Source organism: Amblyraja radiata, chromosome 6 (genome assembly GCF_010909765.2).
Source record: "Amblyraja radiata isolate CabotCenter1 chromosome 6, sAmbRad1.1.pri, whole genome shotgun sequence".
Lineage (NCBI taxonomy): Eukaryota > Metazoa > Chordata > Chondrichthyes > Rajiformes > Rajidae > Amblyraja > Amblyraja radiata.
The window spans coordinates 75,002,539-75,026,387 of NC_045961.1; the positions used below are offsets into that span (position 1 = coordinate 75,002,539).

The window sequence follows — 23,849 nt, forward strand, 5'->3', positions numbered from 1 at the left end:
ATCATTTTTGGCCACCTTGCTCTGAGCCCCCCTCCGCCGCATGTGTGCCGAGGATTTTTCCCGTCGATTAAAAATGACAGAGATATTAATGTTTTTACAAAATTCCCCATTCTCTCTGCTGCCCCTGCTGGCGGCAGGGGGGAGGGACTATAAAACCAGGAAGTGGTGTGCCTCACTCACTCTTCAAGATGGAGGAAGGCAGAGGGTCACGTTTGTCTGAGCTGTGAATAACACTGAACACATGTCTACTCAAATGTAAGTGTCCTTTGTGGTTCTACAATGCTTGCAGAATGTGTCTATTGGTTCTAAAGCTGGCAAAAATATGTCTATTGGTTCTAAAGCTTGCAAAAAGTGTCTCTATTGGTTCTAAAGCTTGCAAAAGGTGTCTCTATTGGTTCTAAAGCTTGGGTGTGGCTTGAAGTTGAAAGACACTACTTACTGCAGATGGTGGCTTGGGTGCAATGGCTTGAAGTTAAAATGCATTACTTACTGCAAATGGGGGCGTGGGTATATTGGCTTGAAGTTGAAAGGCACTACTTACTGCAAATTGTGGCTTGAGTTGAAAGGCAATACTTACTGCAAGTGGTGGCATGAAGTTGAAAGGCACAACTTACTACAAATGGTGGCTTGGGAGCTTTGGCTTGAAGTTGAAAGGTACTACTTACTGCAAATGGTGGCTTGGTTGCTTTGGCTTGAAGTTGAAAGGCATTACTTACTGCAAATTGTGCTTGGGTGTGGCTTGAAGTTGAAAGACACCACTTACTGCAAATGGTGGCATGTAGTTGAAGGGCACTACTTACTACAAATGGTGGATTGGTTCCTTTGGCTTGAAGTTGAAAGGCACTACTTACTGCAAATGGTGGCTTGGGTGCTTTGGCTTGAAGTTGAAAGGCACCTCTTACTGCTAATGGTGGCTTGGGTGTGGTTTGAATTTGAAAGCCACTACTTACTGCAAATGGTGGCTTGGATGCAATGGCTTGAAGTTAAAAGGCACCACTTACTGCAAATGGTGGCATGAAGTTGAAATGCACTACTTACTGCAAATGGTGGTGTGGGTGCATTGGCTTGAAGTTGAAAGGCACTACCGTAAATGCACTTACTTCCTGTTTGCACTGTATATTGATTTTAGATAAAAAGCTGCCACTTACGGCTGTGATTTTTGGCCATCTTACTCCGCTGAGCAGGTTCAGAGAATTCTTCCCATCAATGAAAAATAAGTGTTATTAGTTTAAAAAAAATGTTGAGAATCTTTCTCCTGTCAATCACGCCATGAAAGCCACACCTTTTCCGGGGGGGGGGGAGGGGTTATAAAACCCGGCAATGTGGGTGTGGCTCAGTCTCTGCAAGATGGAGGTGGGAGAGGTCACGACTCGCTGTCTTTAGTGGCTTTGCACCCTACTTCAAATGGCATGAAACTGCACTTGAATTTGGTGGCCTTATAGAAACATAGAAATTAGGTGCAGGAGTAGGCCATTATACCCTGCTTGAAATAGAATTTCAAGGATTAGCCGTGAGTCAACTACCAGCCCACCAGCCGTGAGTGAGTGAGTTGCCAGCACAACAGGCTTGATTGACTGAGACGCCAGCCCAAGAATCCATTTGGCGCACAATTTGCATACTAGCCCTCTGGAAACCAGTCCCTTCAGCCCACAACACCCATACTAGCGCTCCAGAAAGCCCTCCCCCCCCCAAACTGGCCACCAATATTAGAATTGGTGGAGAGGTGGAATGTTGCGTTGGATGACCAGCCCTCCTGTGTGATGCTGGGACCCAACGGGTCCCACTTACTCTAGTAAAATTATAAAAGGCAAACCACAGTTCTGTAAAAAGGTCTTGTGGACAGATGAGACGGATTATCTTCTATCAGGGTGATGGCAAGAGCAAAGTATGGAGCAGAGAAGGAACTGCCCAGGATTCAAAGCATCCCACCTCATCTGTAAAACATAGTGGGGTGTTATGGCGTGGGCACGTATGGCTGCTGAAGGTACTGGTTTACTTAGCTTCATTGAAGATACAACTGCTGATGGTGGCAGCATAATGAATTCTGCAGTGTATTGACACATCCTATCTGCTCAAGTTCAAACAAATGCCTCAAAACTCATTGGTTGGCAGTTAATTCTACAGCAAGACAATGATCCCAAACATACCGCTAAAGCAACAAAGGAGTCTTTCAAAGCTAAAAAAGGGTCAATTCTTGAGTGTCCAAGTCAATCACCCGATCTGAACCCAATTGAGCAGCCTTTAATATACTGAAGAGAAAACTGAAGGGGACTAAACAAGCATAAGCTAAAGATGGCTGCAATACAGACCTGGCAGAGCATCACCAGAGAAGACACCCAGCAACTGATGTCCATGAATCACAGACTTCAAGCAGTCATTGTGTGCAAAGGATATGCAACATGATACTAAACATGACAATTTTCATGACATTGCTGTGTCCAAAACATTATGGTGCCCTGAAATGAGGAGGGGAGGGGGGGAGGGGGGAGGACTATGTATAAACACTGCTGTAATTTCTACATGGTGAAGCCAAAATGTATAAAAATGGCCTTTATTAAAATCTGACAATGTGCACTTTAACCACGTGTAATTTTTTTCTATTACAAATCTCAAATTGTGGAATACAGAGGCATATAAATAAATGATTGGTATTTGTCCCAAACATTATGGAGGGCACTGTGAATTATTATGTAACCTAAAGTGCATCTGAAGAAAGATTACACCATATAATCGTCATAATAAATGTGGCACCTTTTCCACAAATACTTTAGCAAACACCAAGCGATTAAATACCATCATGGAGTATGTCATTTGTGGATGATAAGTGGGATGCGGCTCTTGCTATGCTTTGTTACTTCATTCATGACTACAGCCTCCTGGAATCTGAAAACTGATAAATATTATCAGTAAACATTCTACTTTGTAGAACGAAGATTCAGAATTGCTAGATCAAAAACTTCACTTGGCAAATGAACAAAGTATCCAAACATTTTACACATTGGTTATACTGCCTTCAAAAAGAAATGCCGCTATTCAATTAGAAAATCGTACTTAAAGTTTGTGTCATGTGGACATTTCCACAATTCAAACCTGGCACCAATGTTGGATCTTAAAATAACTGTCGCCCATTTTGCGAGTTATTGAATTCATCAACAATTCCAGCATTGTGCGTAGAAAGACAGGCGTATATTCTACAAAAAAAATCCTCATAAGTTCTCCCGAAACGATGGGCAAGAGCAGACGAACACTTCTTTACCATCTTTGCAGTCCCAGTAACTCACCTGGTTCACGACCTAGGGGCAAAAGAATGAAAGAGAAAACGGATTAATCGGCATGAAAGAGAGTTGTCACATGCATTTTACAGTGTTCATTTTAAAGGATGCAACAAGGCTCGTACATCAGGATTGGCTTCCAGCGGCAACCAACGTGGGCAATTCATTCTTTAGTACAATTTGGCGCGACCCTCAGTCCTCCGTTACAGCTGCTGTTCTTTCTCTTCCTCCCTCAGATCCTGCTTCCGTCTAGTTCCGTCTGAGACAACTTGCAGTACAGATGGGGGAGGAAGAAACATCCTACAGGGACTTAAACTCGTCGCAGCTTCTGGTGCATTTAATCAATGCGCGTATGACTCAAGCAGCGACTTGTACAACAGGGCAAGTGGACGCAGCGACATTTTTAAAGTAGTTGGTGCAGTGAAAAGAGGGTGAGACATAACAGTGCAACTCCCTGAAAGTGTGCTGATGGTTGATGCGGTCAGAGGGTAGCCAGGGCAGCCAATCGCTGCGGGCCGCCGGCCTGGGAAACCCCGGCGCGCGCCCGTCAACGTCATCCGACAGAACGTTGCAACCAAAGAGACTAGAACTCTACGACAGTGTTTGGAACGCGGAGACAATGCGAGGGGCGGGGCCAGGCGAGCGGGGCGGAAGTGTAGTGGTGGACATGGCTGGTCCAGAGTTGCAGCTGGGTGTCGGATGGGCTGGTGAGTGATATTAGTGGCCTCATCGTCCACACCCTCCCCAGAAACGGAGCACTGGGTACTGTATAATGTGATTGTGAATTTGAAAGGAAAATCCTTTTGTGCTTCACAGTTTGACCACACTTCGTCTGCCAAGTAGGACAGACTGTAAACAGTTTGTGTGGGAAGGAACTGCAGATGCTGGTTAACGGTCTGTGATGTTAGCTTGAAGACTCCAAGTGTAAAGACAGACACAAAGTGCCGGAGTAACTCAGCGGGCTGGGCAGCATCTCTGGAGAAAAAGGATAGGTCACGTTTCGGGTCGGGACCCTTCTTCAGACTGGAGGGGGAGGGGGGAGAGAGGTGTAGGCGAAAAAAAGACCATGACCAAGCAGGGTCAGTCACAAATGAGGGCCACCCTCTGGCTGGGTGGGTGGCCGGCCTGATAGGCCCATTGTTGGTGAGGGAACTCAAGAGGGATACTGGGGAGAGCTGAGGACCTGGCTAAAAAAACTTTGTGGGGGTGGGGGGGGGGCAGTAGTAGGCACTTCGAGCCAGCACTGCCATTCACTATGATCATGGCTGGTCATCTAAAATCAGTACCCCATTCCTGCTTTTTTCCCCATATCCCTTGATTCAGGGATTGGATCCCAGACTGCAGTGTCTCTTTCCCATTCTGTCAATGTCAATCTCTTTGAAGGCACTTGTTGAGTCACAGCCTGAGAATGCATGCAGTCCAAGTAATGCTAAGCAGTATTCTGAGGAGGACTGCTTTGCAAAATGGGTGACATCTAATAGCCTTTGCCTGTTGCCTCTCCCTGTGTCAAAGACCACTGTCGTGTCTTGAATGCTGTTTGCATAGTTAAGCAATATGAAAAAGATATTGCTGTCTGGGCTTTTGACTTGTACATGGTCATATCCTTGCTCTTTGCCATAGTTGCAGTATAGGATGACTCGCGAGTCTGTTTCTTCTTGGTTTGACTTCAGGGATTGAATCTCAGGCTGCAGTGTCTCTTTCCCATTCTGAGAAGTAAGAAGTGTGGCCTCTCCTTCCTTAATGAAGATCACCTTCCTTCCATGTAGCCTCTTTACCACGTCATGCTCACTCGACACATCAAGAAGAAGTTCAATGAGCTGTTTCTCGTTCTCATCATTGGTCAAGAACTGCTTTCAATCTCTTGGTTTTTTGGTCTTTCCTCTGATTATTCTCTTCTCCGCACACCCATGCCATGTCCGTAGGACAATGACATTCTTGCTTTGCTTCAGCACAACAGAACATAGTAGGCATGGACTACAAAAACAGATCAGTGTGTCCATATACCATTATATAAATATATACACACATGAATAAATAAACTGATAAAGTGCAAATAACAGATAATGGGCTATTAATGTTCAGAGTTTTGTCCGAGCCAAGTTTAATAGCCTGATGGCTGTGGGGAAGTAGCTATTCCTGAACCTGGTCGTTGCAGTCTTCAGGCTCCTGTACTTTCTACCTGAAAGTAGCAGGGAGATGAGTGTGTGGCCAGGATGGTGTGGGTCCTTGAGGATACTGCCAGCCTTTTTGAGGCAGCGACTGCGATAGATCCCCTCGATGGAAGGGAGGTCAGAGCCGATGATGGACTGGGCAGTGTTTACTACCTTTTGTAGTCTTTTCCTCTCCAGGGCGCTCAAGTTGCCGAACCAAGCCACGATGCAACCGGTCAGCATGCTCTCTACTGTGCACCTGTAGAAGTTAGAGAGAGTCCTCCTTGATAAAACGACTCTCCGTAATCTTCTCAGGAAGTAGAGGTGCTGATGTGCTTTCTTGATAATTGCATTAGTGTTCTTGGACCAGGAAAGATCTTCAGAGATGTGCACGCCCAGGAATTTGAAGCTCTTGACCCATTCAACCATCGACCCATTGATATAAACGGGACTGTGGGTCCCCATCCTACTCCTTCCAAAGTCCACAATCAGTTTTGCTGGTGTTGAGGGCCAGGTTGTTGTGCTGGCACCATATGGACAGTCGCTCGATCTCTATTCTATACTCTGACTCATCCCCATCAGTGATACGTCCCACAACAGTGGTGTCATCAGTGAACTTGATGATGGAGTTCGAACTATGACCGGCTACGCAATCATGAGTATAGAGTGAGTACAGCAGGGGGCTGAGCACGCAGCCTTGATGTGCTCCCCTGCTGATTGTTATCGAGTCTGACACATTTCCACCAATGCGAACAGACTGTGGTCTGTGAATGAGGAAGTCGAGGGTCCAATTGCAGAGGGATGCGCAGAGACCCAGTTCTGCGAGTTTGGTAACCAGCTTAGAGGGTTACATTAAATGCCGAGCTGTAATCAATGAATAACAGCCTGACATATTAGTTTTTGTTGTCCAAGTGGTCCAGAGCGGAGTGGAGGGCCAACGAGATTGCATCCACCGTTGATCTGTTGTGGCGGTAGGCAAACTGCAGTGGGTCCAGGTTTTTGTCGAGGTAGGAGTTGATTTGCGCCATGATCAACCTCTCAAAGCACTTCATCGCCACAGGCGTTAGTGCCACTGGTCGATAGTCATTGAGGCACATCACCTTGCTCTTCTTGGGCACCGGAATAATTGATGCCCTTTTAATGAAGGTGGGAAAGGCCCAGGACAAAAAGGTCAGTATGGGAATGGGAAGGGGAGTTGAAATGGGTGGCAACTGGGAGAACCCGTAGGCCTTGGTGGACCGAGCGTGAGTGTTCAACAAAATGATCGCTGACCTTGTTGTGTCTGAGGGATGAGGAGTGAGAGCAGATCTAGGGGATACAGAGGAGACACTCTGACAGGGGTGAATCCACTTTCCCTGATGAATGAGGACATCTCAGATGTCCTAGTATGGAACATCTCATCTTGGAGCAGATGTGGCGGAGACAGAGGATTTGAGAGTAGGGAATATTGTGTGTTGGTTACAGGCCATGAGCACAGAAGAAGAAATTCTTCTGGAGATCACATATACAATGTAAAGTTAAAGTGAAGCAATTGTACGTTTTCTGCAGCAATTTGCACCATGCCTCACTTTAAAGGTTATTGCCAATGACCTGTAACAGTGAAGAAGGAAGTAGAGGCTATCACCAGTGTGCCAAAGCTAGATTACATTGCAGGGTTAAAGTTGTTCTGAGGGATGCTGCGATATTATGCCCAATTCCAAACTTTACAACTGTCTGCTGTGTTAATACTGGATATATCACTTCTGGAAAGGATGTGAAATGTAAAGGGTAGATTAATGACAAGTGTACAAACTAAATCTAAAAAAATGTTTATCAAATTGAAGTCCCCTTGCTCTTTAGGATGCAAGGTAAAGATGGTATGTGATGTGTCAAGTTACGATATAGTTACAATACCAAATCAAGCCAATGATGATGAAGAAAATCCTATTGCTTTTATTTCTTGCACCCTCGCGAAGAGTGAGCACAGTTCTTCATGCTTGAAGAGGGAACATTTGGAATCAACAAATTCCGTTAGTATTTGCTAGGTGGGCATTTTGCCTGACCTTTTACTTTAAAGATACAGAAACAGCATGGAAACAGACCCTTCAGCCCACCGAGTCCATGCCGATCAGCGATCACCCCGTAGACTAGTACTACCCTACACACTAGTGACAATGTACAATTTTACAGAAGCCAATTAACCTACAAACGTGCACGCCTTTTGAGTGGCACAGTGGGGCAGCAACTCTACTGCTGCCCCACTGTGCCATCCCCAGTCACCTGCTGAGTCTTTTCAGCATCTTCTATATTTATTTTAGGTTTCCGTCACCTGCATTTTTCTTTTAAGCCAAGCCTTTCATTTTGGTCCGTCTGGTAAGGGAGGAGCTACATCTAATGCCATGGCATGTTTGTTAAGATGGGTCTCGACCCGAAACGTCACCCATTCCTTCTCTCCAGAGATGCTGACTGTCCCGCTGAGTTACTCCAGCATTTTGTGTCTACCTTGAAATAAGGAAGTGACCGACCGCTATTAATTCCATATTTTTTGTGCAAGATACATTGTTCACCTTTACTTAATTGCAGGTTTTGAAAACTCAATCGAAAGCATCAGTAAATTGCCCCAAGATTTATTTGCAGAGGTGGTATGTATTAATTTGTGAGCCACAATGGCAACTTTAATGTAAAAATGAAAATGTAAAATGGTTTGTGGTGATGTAAAACATAAAGTGCTGGAGGTCTTCAGTAGGTCAGGGAGCATCTGTCAGACCTGACCGCCGAGTTCCCCGAACACTTTGAGTAGCAATGTTACAAAATTTTGAGATTTAAAAGATCAAGTCTGTAATTTATCCCATCAGATAAAGCATAAAAAGAAGTTTAATTTGACACCTAATTCACTTTCATATCTCAAGTATTTAAAAAGTTATGGCCATTTTCATACTCGGAAATTAGCATCTTGTTCCCTATTGATTTTCTATGGACATAACAAAAAAGCTGTGATCGTGTGCAGTCAAAAGCCCATAACCTTCTTAAAAATTAAGAGAACTGAATGAAATTTTCAGTTATCGTAGATTGAACCATTCTGAAACAAATATAAAATAATCTTACTTGGATGACCTGAAATTAAAGCATATAATTAGTTAGTTACCCAAGTGTAGCTAATTTCAAACTTCAATTACTAGATCTAAACATCTATCCATTTCTTAATAAATGATTAACATTTTTAAATAGCCTAAGTGTCCAAATAATATTCATAAATAATTCACAATAAAACATGATTTTTAAATCTCATTTACATTAATTTATAGGCCAAATGGAAGGAATTTAGTGTTTAATTGCTGTAAATTAAAGTCCATTTTAAAACAGCTTTCTAGTGGGATCCTATGAACGCGCTGGTTTAGAACGTTCACATTGCGCTAGATTTGTGCCCTCAAATGCCCAGAAAAATACTGCGGGATATAATGGGCCCAAAATGAGCTACTCGCAATATTAAACTTTGTATAAAGGGATCTTAAGAAGCCCTTTTTAATGTAAAAATAAGCAGCATACCTTCAGTTATTTGCTCTATGAGACCCTGACAGCTGCCGGTGGTCGCGGGTTTAGAGATTGATTTTTAAACTACTATAACTATTATACGAGGCCTTTAAAACTAATAATAGCTTTTGCGACGGGGTTCAGCGATTTTTCGTTAATAATTAACTAGGCTGAACATCTTCGATTTGAACAGCCTAGAGAAAATCGCGTTTTAAACCCGCCCCCCTCTAAACGGCGCCAAAATCGCGCACACCCGCAGCGACAGATTTTCAGCGACGCTTCAGGTAGGCTTTGCAACATACCTACTTTGAGTTTTGGCCCAGGAATGAGTAGGTTATCCTATGATGAGCGTTTGTTGGTACTGGGCCTGTACTCGCTGGAGTTTAGAAGAATGAGGGGGAACCTCATTTAAACATACTGAATAGTGAAAGGCTTGGATAGAGTTGATGTGGAGAGGATGTTTCCACTAGTGGGAGAGTCTAGGACTAGAGGTCATATCCTCTGAATTAAAGGACATTCTTTTAGGAAGGAGATGAGGAGAAATTTCTTTAGTCAGAGGGTTGTGAATCTGTGGAATTCTTTGCCACAGAAGGCTGTGGAGGCATCAGTGGATATTTTTAAGGCAGAGATAGATAGATTCTTGATTAGTACAGGTGTCAGAGGTTATGGGAAGAAGGCAAAAGAATGGGGTTAGGAGGGAGAGATAGATCAGACATGATTGAATGGCGGAGTAGACTTGACGTGCCGAATGGCCCAATTGGACTCCTATCACATATGACATTATTCTGTTATCTGCAGTTTCTTTGTGGTGACAATAGACAATAGGTGCAGGCATAGGCCATTTGTCCCTTCGAGCCAGCACCACCATTCAATGTGATCATTGCTAATCATCCACAATCAGTACCCCGTTCCTGCCTTCTCCCCACATCCCTGACTCCGCTATCTTTAAGAGCTCTATCTAACTCTCTTGAAAGTGTCCAGAGAACCGGCCTCCACCGCCCTCTGAGGCAGAGAATTCCACAGACTCACAACACTCTGTGAAAAAGTATTTCCTCAACTCCGTTCTAATGGCTTACCCCTTATTCTTGAACTGTGGCCCCTGGTTCTGGACTCTCCCAACATCGGGAACATGTTTCCTGCCTCTAGCGTGTCCAAACCCTTAATAATCTTACATGTTTCAATAAGATCCCCTCAACCTTCTAAATTCCAGACTATACAAGCCCAGCCGCTCCATTTTATCAACGTAAAACAGTCCCGCCGTCCCAGGAATTAACCTTGCGAACCTGCACTGCACTTCCTCAATAGCAAGAATGTCCTTCCTCAAATTTGGAGGCCAAAACTGCACACAATACTCCAGCCGTGGTCTCACTAGGGCCCTGTACACCTGCAGAAGGACTCGTATACTCAAATACTCATATACTCAACTCCTCTTGTTATGAAGGCCAACATGCCATTCGCTTTCTTCACTGCCTGCCTGATGTATGCAGAATCTTATAGAATTTTTTGAGGATGTAACTAGTAGATGGATAAGGGAGAACCAGTGGATGTGTTATATCTGGACTTTCAGAAGGCTTTCGACAAGATCCCACATAAGAGATTAGTATGCAAACTTAAAGCACACGGTATTGGGGGTTCTGTATTGATGTGGATAGAGAACTGGCTGGCAGACAGGAAGTAAAGAGTAGAAGTAAACGGGTCCTTTTCAGAATGGCAGGCAGTGACTAGTGGGGTACCGCAAGGCTCAGTGCTGGGTCCCCAGTTATTTACAATATATATTAATGATCTGGATGAGGGAATTGAATGCAACATCTCCAATTTTGCGGATGACACGAAGCTGGGGGGCAGTGTTAGCTGTGAGGAGGATGCTAGGAGGCTGCAAGGTGACTTGGATAGGTTGGGTGAGTGGGCAAATACATGGCAGATGCAGTATAATGTGGATAAATGTGAGGTTATCCACTTTGGTGGCAAAAACAGGAAAGTAGACTTTTATTAGAATGGTGGCCGATTAGGAAAAGGGGAGATGCAACAAGACCTGGGTGTCATGATACACCAGTCATTGAAAGTCATACGGACGCAAGGTCCCCAGACGGAAAGGGTTTCGGCCCGAAACGTCGCCTATTTCCTTCGCTCCATAGATGCTGCTGCACCCGCTGAGTTTCCCCAGCAATTCTGTGTACCTATTGAAAGTAGGCATGCAGGTGCAGCAGGCAGTGAAGAAAGCAAATGGTATGTTAGCATTCATAGCAAAAGGATTTGAGTATAAGAGCAGGGAGGTTCTACTGCAGTTGTACAGGGTCTTGGTGAGACCACACCTGGGGTATTGCGTACAGTTTTGGTCTAATTTGAGGAAGGACATTATTGCTATTGAGGGAGTGCAGCGTAGGTTAACCAGGTTAATTCCCGGGATGGCGGGACTGACATGTGAAAGAATGGGTCGACTGGGCATGTATTCATTGGAATTTGAAAGGATGAAAGGGAATCTTATAGAAACATAAAATTCTTAAGAGCAGGGAGGTTCTACTGCAGTTGTACAGGGTCTTGGTGAGACCTCACCTGGAGTACTGCGTACAGTTTTGGTCTCCTAATCTGAGGAAAGACATTCTTGCCATAGAGGGAATACAGAGAAGGTTCACCAGACTGATTCCTGGGATGGCAGGACTTTCATATGAAGAAAGACTGGATAGACTCGGCTTGTACACGCTAGAATTTAGAAGATTGAGGGGGGATCTTATAGAAACTTACAAAATTCTTAAGGGGTTGGACAGGCTAGATGCAGGAAGATTATTCCCGATGTTGGGGAAGTCCAGAACTAGGGGTCACAATTTAAGGATAAGGGGGAAGTCTTTTAGGACCGAGATGAGAAAGTCATTTTTTACACAGAGTGTGGTGAATCTGTGGAATTCTCTGCCACAGAAGGTAGTTGAGGCCAGTTCATTGGCTATATTTAAGAGGGAGTTAGATGTGGCCCTTGTGGCTAAAGGGATCAGGGGGTATGGAGAGAAGGCAGGGATGGGATACTGAGTTGGATGATCAGCCATGATCATATTGAAGGACTAAATGGCCTACTCCTACATCTATGTTTCTATTAAACTATCCTTTTTAAAATTGTAGATGCTTATATTGATACTTGGTTATATCTACTAAACCAACAAAATTGTACATTGATATTGGGGGAAAGTATCATTCATTCGTTCATATTTTTGGTAACAGTTTGTCCAACGTTTCGCCATTGAATCTACAATCTGATTTACCAGGAAAATTGAACTTCTTCCAATGAAACCATACACAGATATATAAAAATAAAGCAATAATTAAACGTTGTGTATGTGTGCTATACAAGTGCATTTCTGAAAAGTGACAGTTTAGTTTAGAGATACAGCATGGAACCGGCCCTTTGGTCCACTGAGTCCACACCGTCCATTGATCAATGGACTGAATGATCTGAAGAAGGTTCTCGACCTGAAACGTCACCCATTCCTCTCCAGAGATGCTGTCTGTCCCGCTGAGTTACTCCAGCATTTTGTGTCTACTGTCCATTAATCACCGTCCACACAAGTTCTGTGTTATCCCATTTTCTCATCCACTCCCTGCACATTAGGGGCAATTTATAGAGGCCAATTAACCAACAAACCCACATGTATTTGGGTTGTGGGAGGAAACCAGAGCACCCGGAGGAAACCTGCACGGTCACAGGGAGAACGTATAAATACCACGCAGACAGCACCTGTAGTCAGGATCAAAGCCACTTGAGGCAGCAGCTCTACCCACTCTGCCACTTGTGCAACTGGATTTGACCCATTCTCTGTTGTATATTTTTACAAAACATTACAGATCTAATAACAATTATGTCTTAAAAATATGCTCATCGAGGGAATTTAATTGAAGCAAAAAGTTTAAAATTTTGGACCTTTTGATCATTGATGTATCATGAATCCATTGGCTGCAGTCATATATTCATTGTTAAATTGGGAACAAAAATAATTTTCTAATCATCTCTTGAAATTTTATGTTTCTGTTTCTGTCATATGTTTTTTTAATTTGCAATAGTGCCAGCAGATCATGTTATACCTGCAATGCAAAACTCCTGGCGTGAATACACTTGAATTGGCTGAAGTAAGTTTATGAGTTTTTTAATTTTAATTTTAAATATAATCGTACATTTGTGTCTTCAGTCTTCTTTTATGTTAGATTTTTGGGCACCTCCTGAAATTTTTTTATTTTTGAACAGAGACTTCAAAATGCTGGTGTTGAACTGGATGCGGAAGCTACTAAGGAGATAGTTCATGTTATCTCCTTGATTTTCAGGTAACAACCTTGCAAACATCTCCCATTGATGAAATATGTTGCCAACACTTTTAGTACAAAAAGACGCACGTATTGATTTTTTTTCCTCTATCATTATTTGAACCTGGCAATGAATTAATTTGATAGCTTCTCCCTATGAAAATCAATCACAGTGATTTATAAACATAATTTCCCTTTTCTGACTGTCCCATGTGCCTGTAATGCTTTTTTACATCTTAGAAATGGGCAGCATGCTTTGGTACAAAACTGAGTATGTTTAGTAAACACAAGGGTGGCGCGGTGGTAGAGTTGCTGCCTTACAGCGCTTGCAGCATTGGAGACAGGGATAGATCCCGACTATGAATGCAGTCCGTACAGAGTTTGTACGTTCTCCCCGTGACCGTGTGGGTATTCTCCTAGATCTTCGGTTTCCTCCCACACTCCAAAGATGCACAGGTTTGTAGGTTAATTGGCTTGATGTATGTGTAAATTGTCCCTAGTGTGAGTAGGATAGTGTTGATGTGCGGAGATCGCTGGTCGGTGCGGACTCGGTGGGCCAAAAGGCTTGTTTCCGCACTGTATCTCTAATCTAAAACTAAACTAAACCAATCAAGAAATCTGGTCGTTTATTCGTGAAGTTCAGTAAAAATCCCGAATATATACATTGTTAATTATACCACTATGAAAATGAAATAACTGGCTGTGTGGTTTTATTTTCAAGTAGAATCTCTGCAATTTATTTTTTGTAGCTGAGAATATTTTCCAATTTGAATACTGCAAACTATCCAAATGAACAATGGCATCCAACATTCCCCCAGATCATTCAATTGATCAGAATTATGTGTTGTTTTGAGTATTCATTTGTTTTTTGATTAATATCATTATTTAGTACTGACAATATTTCAATAATTTCAACAATGTGAAAATAGAATTAGTGTGTGATTCAATATAATTTGATTGAAATGTTTTGTTTATTGGTGCATTCATGGGGCAGAGAGACTCTCTGGTACATTAATGTGGATCCGGTGTTACATACTGGATGGCAGCTTTTGTTTCCTTAATCTTATGATTGGACTTTCTCCTGCCTTCTATGAGATAGAAAGAGGCCATTTGGCCTATTGGGTCTATGCTGGCTTGTGACGTGATGTTCATATTTTCTTCGGACATAAGAGGAGGCCACTAAGTCCATGTTAACTGTTACAGCAATCTCATAGTCATAGAGGGATAGAGCATGGAAACAGGCCCTTCGGTCCAACTTGCCCACACCGGCCAACGTCCCAGCTCCACTAGTCCCACCTGCCTGTGTTTAGCCCGTATCCCTCCAAACCTGTCCTACCTGACTAACTATTTCCTGAACGTTGGAATAGTCCCAGCCTCAACTACCTCTCAGGCTCCTGTTAAATCTATTCCCCTTCACCTTAAACTCATGTCCTCTGGTCCTCGATTCACCTACTCTGGGCAAGATACTCTATATCTACCACTTTGCACATTTTTTCCCTGCAACATTTTTTTTGTTCTTGCATACCATCAACTCTCCCTGAATCTCCTGCCTCTCATCTATCCAGGGATGATCGGCCAATTAGCCTACCCTTGGGCCGAGGAAGGAGACCAGAGCCCCTGGGGGAAATCCTTGTAATTACAGGGAGAACATGCAAACTACACCGACAGCACCCAATGTCAGGATCCAACCTCAATCACCATAGCCACGATATTGTGGCACAATCTACTGTGCCACCAATCTCATTAACTCTCTTCTGAAAACATTAGTCGGAATGGCCATCTTCCATATTAGTGCAACCACCTATTGTTGCTCCTCTCCTCCCTGCTCACTGACAGCTGAGGTGCCATTTTCTTTTCCCAGTCTCTATGGACCTTTGCCGTGTGGGGAATTTCTATGCCTAGTGTCCTACGGCTAGAGATGGGGAAATGCTTTGAGGTGGTGTATCTATATGTAGGTTAAACTTTGAATTCTGATTTTATTACATTGCATTTCACCAATTTTCCTGCTCTCTTCCCTCAGTAGGGCGGCTGCACAGAGCTGTATGTCAGCTGAGGAACTCGTTACAAAGCTGGCAGGCAGCAGCAGTAAGTGGTCTAAGCAAGCACTTCAAGCCATCCGTCATGTGTGGAATGAACAGGGCAAACTCGTGGTGACTGCAGAAGATGCTAAGCACATGTTAACAGTAGGACAGGTGAGTTGGCCACTCTGTGATTTGATTTTGCAAACTCAAAGCTCGTTGTTATTACTTCAGCAAGGCAAAAATCAAAATTGTTGTCATTTAACTTCCAATAATTAATCAACTTGAAATATTAACTTTAGTTTAGTTTAGAGATATAGTGCGGAAACAGACCCTTTGGTCCACTGAGTCTGCACCGACCAGCAATCCCCGCACATTAACACTGTCCTACTCACACTAAGGACATTTTTTTACATTTTTGTTATACCAAGCCAATTAACCTACATACCTGTACATCTCTGGAGTGTGGTAGGAAACTGAAGATCTCGGAGAAAACCCACGCAGTTCATGGGCAAAACGTACAAACTCCATACAGACAAGCCAGGATCGAACCCGTGGATCTGGAGCCGTAAGGCAGTAGCTCTACCGCTACTCCACCGTGCCTCCCTCTGTTTTACTTTTGAGAATTAGAGTTGCTCCAAGAGAAAATTCTTTGAATAGATACGCAGCTTGGTTGGTGTCTTTTACTTGGGGGAGATGGTGGGCATTGATGCTGTGCTGTGTTTCTTTTTACTAAATAATCCCAGACATGGTCCGTGGCAGCAGTTGCTGTGTATGTGTCATAATTGGATAGTATATGGATGGGAAAGGAATGGAGGGTTATGGTCTGAGCGCAGGTATATGGGACTAGGGGAGATTATGTGTTCGGCACGGACTAGAAGGGTCGAGATGGCCTGTTTCCGTGCTGTAATTGTTATATGGTTATATGGTTAACAGGACAGTTTAAAAGCTGCACATTTCTCGCTGCTCTCGTCAACTTTTTTAAGCCCTATCCTGCCATAGACGTTGCTCTGCTGAAGACAATGCCACCATTTGTTCCAATTATATCCAGGCACTTCCTCTTGGTCAAGACCAATTCCAAATGTCTTCCCCCCACCCCCCCCTTGTATCTTTACAGTACAGCTTGTTGCATTTTTTGTTCTTGTATCATCTGATGGTTCCACTGACCACATCTGCTCCACATAATTGTCTCCATGTGAGCAAGGCAGTCGTGTTTGGTAAAGTTTGCCCTTTGGAACCACAATTGCACAGGTTTTTCAATCGTGCCATTTAGTGTTACAGAGGGTAAGCAGCACAGCCAGAAGCTACTTAACTTTAATGCGTAAGCTGTCCATGCTCCACCGACAGTAAGCTAGACTACTAAGTGCACAAAATTTGTACACTTGCATTTTGATCTCAGTGATGAGTTTGGAGTTGTTTACTGAAGCATCAGTTTTCCAATACAGATGTTAAATTTTTCATCCTGTGAAAGGCTAGTCGTGCCTATATAATACAAAAGTACTGTCCAATCCATCTTTCCTCTTGCAGACATTGGACTTTGTCTCCGGTACTGGCGCTAATGCTAACTACTATATATTTGGCACTCTGCATCTTCCCCTTTTGCTCTTCCTATTGTACTTGATTGTATTATCTTAGCTGATTGCATGCAAAACAAAGCTTTTCACTATAGCTTGGTATGTGTGACAATAATAAACCTAAATCAAAAACCCAGATAGCTTGACCTTTCATAGAATCATAGAATCATAGAAGATAGGTGCAGGAGTAGGCCATTCGGCCCTTCGAGCCTGCACCGCCATTCAATATGATCATGGCTGATCATCCAACTCAGTATCCTGTACATGCCTTCTCTCCATACCCCCTGATCCCTTTAGCCACAAGGGCCACATCTAACTCCTTCTTAAATATAGCCAATGAGCTGGCCTCAACTACCTTCTGTGGCAGAGAGTTCCAGAGATTCACCACTCTCTGTGTGAAAAATGCTTTTCTCATCTCGGTCCCAAAGGATTTCCCCTTTATCCTTAAACTGTGACCCCTTGTCCTGGACTTCCCCAACATCGGGAACAATCTTCCTGCATCTAGCCTGTCCAACCCTTTAAGAATTTTGTAAGTTTCCATAAGATCCCCCCTCAATCTCCTAAATTCTAGCGAGTACAAGCCGAGTCTATCCAGTCTTTCTTCATATGAAAGTCCTGACATCCCAGGAATCAGTCTGGTGAACCTTCTCTGTACTCCCTCTATGGCAAGAATGTCTTTCCTCAGATTTGGAGACCAAAACTGTATGCAATACTCCAGGTGTGGTCTCACCAAGACCCTGTACAACTACAGTAGAACCTCCCTGCTCCTATACTCAAATCCTTTTGCTATGAATGCTAACATACCATTCGCCTTCTTCACTGCCTGCTGCACGACTGAGCGACTTTGAGCGACTCTTAACCTGTTGTGGTTTTGATTGACCGATTGTGAACTCCCTGTCCAAGTAAAACTTTTTGTTATGTTGATGATGAGAACAAATGCCTTTGAATTTGGGCCAAAGACTCAAAGTTTTAAGTTTCATTATATCTAGACATTCAATATATAGCAGTTCCAACCAAAAATCCATGACATTTGTACAACAATACTGCTTCCAAAGTCATAAACGTATTGTTTTTTGCTTTTCCTTTAAGCTTGTGGACTTGCAATGGAAACTTGGAATGGCGATGAGTTCTGATGGCTGCAGGTCTCTGAATTACCTGTATGTGACCATGGTGCTGAAAGTAGCCAATCCCTCGGGTGACATAATCAGGAGGTCGTTTGAAATGACCATCCCTCAGTTTCAGGTCAGTAGACTGAATACTCAACCCACGAGCGTCATTATTTTTCCGCTTTCTTGAAAGGGAGATTAATGGGTACAAAATTGTGAGCATTGTTGGCAAAGCAGCAGTCCTGTGGTGAGTGTTTTTCACGGAAGTGTCACTGAGAATGGTGTAAAGATTGGTGTAATGGTGTAATGAATGGTGTCAGGAGCACACTGCCATTTGGAACATCTCTCGGGTACAAAGGGTCATCTTGCTCAGCCCACTCCATCCAATACTGTTGGGGCAAGCAGGGATCATGAGGAACAGAAGATAGATACAAAATGCTGGCGAAACTCAGTGGGACAATGCGGCCTGTCCCGCTGAGTTACTCCAGCATTTTGTGTCTATCTTCGATTTAAACCAGCCCAAATCTGTCCTGTTATGGTTTAAAACCGTTCCCTATTCTCTCATGGAAGATCAACCGGAAATGTTAAGATTCCACCGGTTGTGCTCGGGATGTACAACATTACCCAAGAGACTAATGAAGAGTGTACTCGCTGTGTGTGGCTTGTATCCTTATTATCCTCTCATATCGTCTTACAATATTGAAGGTGGTCATTCAGCTCATTGAGTCTATGCTGGTTCTCCAGAGCATTCCAGTGAGCCCCTATTCCCCCATTTACATCCCCGTAATGTATTCTCTCTCATAGGTCCATCAACTCCCCCAAAATTAGGTCATTTGTTAACCTAATAGCCAGCAGGTCTTTGGGATATGAATAGAAATTAACACACCCGTGGTAAACCATGTTTTCACAGCAAGAAATTGGCAACACCAGATTAGAGCACCTGATATCAGGATTGAACCTGGGACAGTGGAGCTATTGTGGCAGCCTTTGTGCTGCTCATTATGTTCAGTGAACAACTAAGAGATTAGTATTCTCCACCCAGGTGGTTCTGTTATTATGTGTGCTTTCATAACACTAATTGAATGTAACACGAGTGGTGAATTAGGGTACACTATCTGCATGACCAGGCCAAATTGGTTATATCATGATTTCAATTGGGTAGTCATGAAATGGACAAGTAATTGTTTCTATTGAGAACTGTGCAATGACACTCTATTCGACAATGTAACCTACAGCAATTGATACTTTTTGCTTGCAGTAACAAAAGTAAATTTGGTATTGAAAAGCCCTTTAATTCACTGCCAGAAAAATAGCCTTGTTATGGTGAGATGGAAACTCTCTTGTTCATAAAACCCCTTTCCCCACTTATGCAATTCTTTCAATAGTGAGATTTTCTATAATGCAAGGTTTCTGTGGAACACATCTGTCTCATCACAGCAGAACCACCTGTAATAAAGATTCAAGTCAGACTTTATTGCAATTATTTTGTTCTTTAATGTCAAGCTACCAAACATAAAAAGTAGCAAGTAGAGATGGTGGAACGTGGGAAGTGTGATTTACTTGGAAATTATTCAAGGTTTATGTGTGCGCAAGTGAAACGAGGGAGGGAGTATATGTAAATGTCGGAGAAAGGAATCAAAGGTGTGTTGAAATGAACTGGGATAGGAGACGACTGCTGTAAACACTAGCAGCGAGGCCAAGTATTAAAATCTGTAAGAGTTTGTCAACACGGCTTGTAATCAGTTTGTTTGCCTAAATGAATAGGCGCGGTGACCAAATTGATCGCAAGGACATAATGTAATTAAAAGAGACAAACTGAGTTTATTGGTTAAGATCCTCTGATCCATGCTGGGACCATCATTAAAATAACTTATTTCTGCATCTCTATAGAACTTCTCCAAGCAGTTCCGGGAGCTGGCAGCTGTCCTTGAAATGGTCTGATGTTGTTTGTGTTCTGACATCCTCTATCTCCGAGCCCTGGTCTGGCTTCACAGATGGATTTCTACGAGAGCGAAGAAAATGCTGTATGCAGCTGTTGATGTACATGCTGGATTACTTTTTTTCCTTTTTCCGCCCATAATGTCACAGTTGTTGGACAAATGCACATTTTTGGTTCATTAATGAATGCACTGTGTAGGCAGAGCAGAACGACGTGCCCAAATATAAAACAAAATACATTGAAACCCGAATTTATAATTGGATTGGTGGAACAGGAGGAATGGAGGTTGGCTATTGACAAAGGGTCTATATGATAGAGACACCATTTATTTTGCCCCTTGTGTGAATCCAAATCTATCTCATCCTAAAACCAATGTACACCACTTCTAATGACTCATGGAACAAGTTAACAGAGTTCTGGCAATCCAATTGAAACCTTTGCTAGTTGACAATGTTACGGAAGGCTCAGTAACTAGGATTACTAGAGGGCAGTATCCTGCCTGTGTCATCTTGTAAGTGGATTGACAAAAGGAAGAGCTATCCATCAGTTAATCGGGCAACTTTGCGTCATTACTTGGTGCTACAGGATTCCGGTTCCTTGGGCTAATATCTCTTCAGGACTTATTGAACAGAGATACAAGGTATTACTTGTAGCATATACATTTGTATACACTGCTATGCTTGGTTTATGTATGTAATCAGTGTTTATTTGGATGGTGATCTTCTGAATGCGGTTCTACCCCGACACAAGGGGTGTGCTAATGAAGTGGTAATGAAATGGATGCGGTGATAATAACATTGATTCTTGTGAACTGATTGCAAGTTTCGGTTTCAGGGGTACTGCCTCTTGAGGCTACTCCGTCCATGTTTCAGCACTTGACTACCTTCGCACTGAACCTTGCACACATTGTGTGAATCAATCAGTAGTGTGTGTGTGTCAGTAACCAAACAATGTCCATTAGAAGTTACAGCAATATTAATATTAAGAATTAGCAGTGCCTCTGGAAAGTTTCACACTTCCTGTTTAGTTCAGAAAACTCCACTGAAGAAAGCTGTATTCATTTCAAGACAATTTCCTGTCGTGGATTGTATTTTTTTTTAATTTATCTGCAGATGATGAAAATGTTGATTTGTTTTTGTATATGTAATGCTATGATCAGGGGGATGTAATCTTTTGCTGATGAAGGATAGTTGAAAATACATCTACTTAAGTGGTATAGACATTTCCTTTTTCAGCAGTTATTGTTTTGGAATATCAGCAGTCCATTTAATCCTTTCCCTTAAAGTTGTTGCAAAGTCACCAGCATTTCCTGCCACTGTGTCCTGGTGAAATTGTGGAAAAAAACCCCAATGAATTACCATACTCATTTGATTCCTTGTAAGTAATAAACATAAATTTGCAAACTACAGAATATATTGTTGCGTGGCATATTTACGTGCTTAATTTTTATGAAATTTGGATAGAATTGCAGGTCAAAGTGTTTGACATTTCTGAATATTCTTAATCATTCAACACAAGCCTGATTTATGTTGCAAATTTTATAACATAAAATGTATTATTAGAAATGTACCGTGCCTTGGCTTTCAACACAGTTGTTCAAAGTTCTCCCATTTTTGTCAGTTTAAACTGATGATAAGAGACAGAATGTTCCATCTCTCAAACATGTGCATCTTTCAGATCGATTGCTGGGATCTATTCTAGAGCTTTGTTCATGATTTAAACTTTATTTCTCATTTAGCCTGCAGTATTTACTTCAGAACACAAGATGGCGATCACGGAGCAAGTTCCAGTGCAGTTTGCAGTTTATCACCCTTGTTGAGACTATTAAAACTCTCCCATAATGTAAAGTAAATTAATTCATGCTAGTTTATCAGTGGGGAATAAATATAGGTTTTCTTTATTACCAACATCTAAATTGAAAAGATAAAAATAAATGAAATTATTGTAAGATTAACATTGTAACAGGAGCCATTTCTAAGCAAATTTGATAACTCAGACGCTCAATACTGCCACAGCATTGATTTACAACCAACACCAGGATTCGGCCTCAAGGCTTTTCTCTCTATTGCTTTTATTGTTTGATTGTTTTACTTGAGTCTGGTGACAATAAGTGGAATGTGGTATCACTAGCACAAGCAGATAGAAGAATAAGTAGGCCCCTTGAACCACGCATCACCAAACAATTTGGTCTCAACTCCTCTGCTGTTCCGGTTGCAAAGAGCCCTTAATTCCTTGATCTTTCAAAAAAATCACCTCTTTTAATTATCCCCGATGATCTAGCATGGGATAAAGAATTCCAGGAATTCACCACCCTCTCTGATAAGCAATTCCTACACACCTTTGTTTTAAATGATTTGTCCTTTAGCTTGTAGTTACACTTGCTTGTTCAATGAGTGGTAATCTCTCAACATGTACCTTATCATGTCCCCTTTGGATCTGGCATGGTTCAATAAGATCACCCGTCAGTGTTCTAAAATCCAATGAGTACAGGTTGGATTTTTTTAAACTGTATGTGATATGACAATCTTCTCACCCAGAAAGTAAGCTGGGGAATTTCTACTGGACTGCCTCCAATGCTAATGTATATTTTCTTAAATAGAGGAACCAAAACTGTACACAATAACAGTGGGCCTCAGCACAGCCCTTCGCAATGTAACTATGGTTCCCTCCTTTTAATCACACCCCAGTAATAAAGGTCAATATGCACTTTGTTTTCTTATCTACTTATAACACCTGCTTATTTATCTTTAATGATTCATGCACAAGAACACATTAATCATGTGTAGGAAAGAACTGCAGATGCTGGTTTAAATCGAAGGTGGACACAAAATACTGGAGTAACTCAGCGGGTCAGGCAACATCTCTGGAGATAAGGAATGCAGATAGACTGAAGGATATCGACCCGAAACGTCACCCATTCTCTTTCTCTCCAGAGATGCTGCCTGACCCGCTGAGTTACTCCAGTATTTTGTGTCTATCAACACATTAATTAGCAATGTTACAAAATTTTGAGATTTTAAAAATCAAGTCTGTAATTTATCCCATCAGATAAAGCATAAAAATAAGTTTAATTTGACATCTAATTCACTTTCATATCTCAAGTATTTAAAAAGTTATGGCCATTTTCATACTCGGAAATGAGCATCTTGTTCCCTATTGATTTTCTATGGACATAACAATAAAGTTGTGATCGTGAACAGTCAAAAGCCCATAACTTTCTTAAAAATTAAGAGAACTGAATGAAATTTTCAGTTATCATAGATTGAAGCATTCTGAAACAAATATAAAATAATCTTACTTGGATGACCTGAAATTAAAGCATATAATTAGTTAGTTACCTAATTGTAGCTAATTTCAGACTTCAATTACTAGATCTAAACATCTATCCATTTCTTAATAAATGATTAACATTTTTAAATAGCCTAAATGTCCAAATAATATTCACAAATAATTCACAATAAAACATGATTTTTAAATCTCATTTACATTAATTTATAGGCCAAATGGAAGGAATTCAGTGTTCAATTGCTGTAAATAAATGCCCATTTAAATCAGCTTTCCAGTGGGTCCCTGTGGAACGCGCTGGTTTAGAACGTTCACATTGCGGTAGATTTGTGCCTCAAATGCCGAGAAAAATACTGCGCGATATAATGGGCCCAAATTGAGCTACTCGCAATATTAAATTTTGTATAAAAGGATCTTTAGAAGCCCTTTTGAATGTAAAAATATACAACCTACCTTCTGCTATTTTCTTTATGAGACCCTGCGGTTGCTGACGGTCGCGGGTTTAAAGATTGATTTTTAAACTATAACTATAACTATTATTCAAGGCCTTTAAACCTAATAATAGCTTTTGCGACGGGGTCTATCAGCGATTTTTCGTTAATTAACTAGGCTGAACATTTTCGATTGGAACAGCTTAGAGAAAATCGCGTTTTAAACCCGCCCCCTCTAAACGGCGCCAAAATCGCGCACAACCTCAGCGGCAGATCTTCA

The 23,849-nt window shown here is 42.1% G+C and overlaps 2 protein-coding genes across 5 annotated transcripts in view; one reads left to right on the forward strand and one right to left on the reverse strand.

Annotated features, from left to right (window-relative positions):
- uchl3 (ubiquitin C-terminal hydrolase L3) overlaps positions 1-3,725 on the reverse strand; it is a 53,345-nt gene extending 49,620 nt beyond the window's left edge. The window contains exons 1-2 of one of the 2 annotated variants that reach the window (XM_033023000.1): positions 3,398-3,725; positions 3,282-3,293 (exon numbers count right to left, since the gene is read on the reverse strand). Coding sequence is in view for 1 of the 2 variants with exons in the window: in XM_033023001.1 (XP_032878892.1) it covers positions 3,282-3,293; positions 3,398-3,439 (54 nt within the window). In the remaining variant the exon portion in view is untranslated. The remainder of the gene's footprint in view (positions 1-3,281; positions 3,294-3,397) is intronic. The other variant, XM_033023001.1, reaches the window with a different exon arrangement.
- A 34-nt stretch (positions 3,726-3,759) lies between these two features.
- commd6 (COMM domain containing 6) lies at positions 3,760-21,264 on the forward strand. Of its 3 annotated transcripts, none has more exons than XM_033023002.1 (7): positions 3,760-3,979; positions 7,985-8,043; positions 12,980-13,045; positions 13,161-13,237; positions 15,237-15,408; positions 17,898-18,050; positions 19,805-21,264. In XM_033023002.1, exons 1-7 carry the CDS (start codon positions 3,892-3,894, stop codon positions 19,853-19,855), a joined length of 666 nt encoding a protein of 221 aa, XP_032878893.1. In that variant the 5' UTR covers positions 3,760-3,891; the 3' UTR covers positions 19,856-21,264. The 3 variants fall into 3 exon arrangements, with proteins under 3 accessions (XP_032878893.1, XP_032878895.1, XP_032878896.1); XM_033023004.1 differs by having other exon boundaries at positions 15,240-15,408; XM_033023005.1 differs by lacking the exon at positions 3,760-3,979 and adding an exon at positions 7,725-7,774.
- Positions 21,265-23,849: the final 2,585 nt, after the last annotated feature.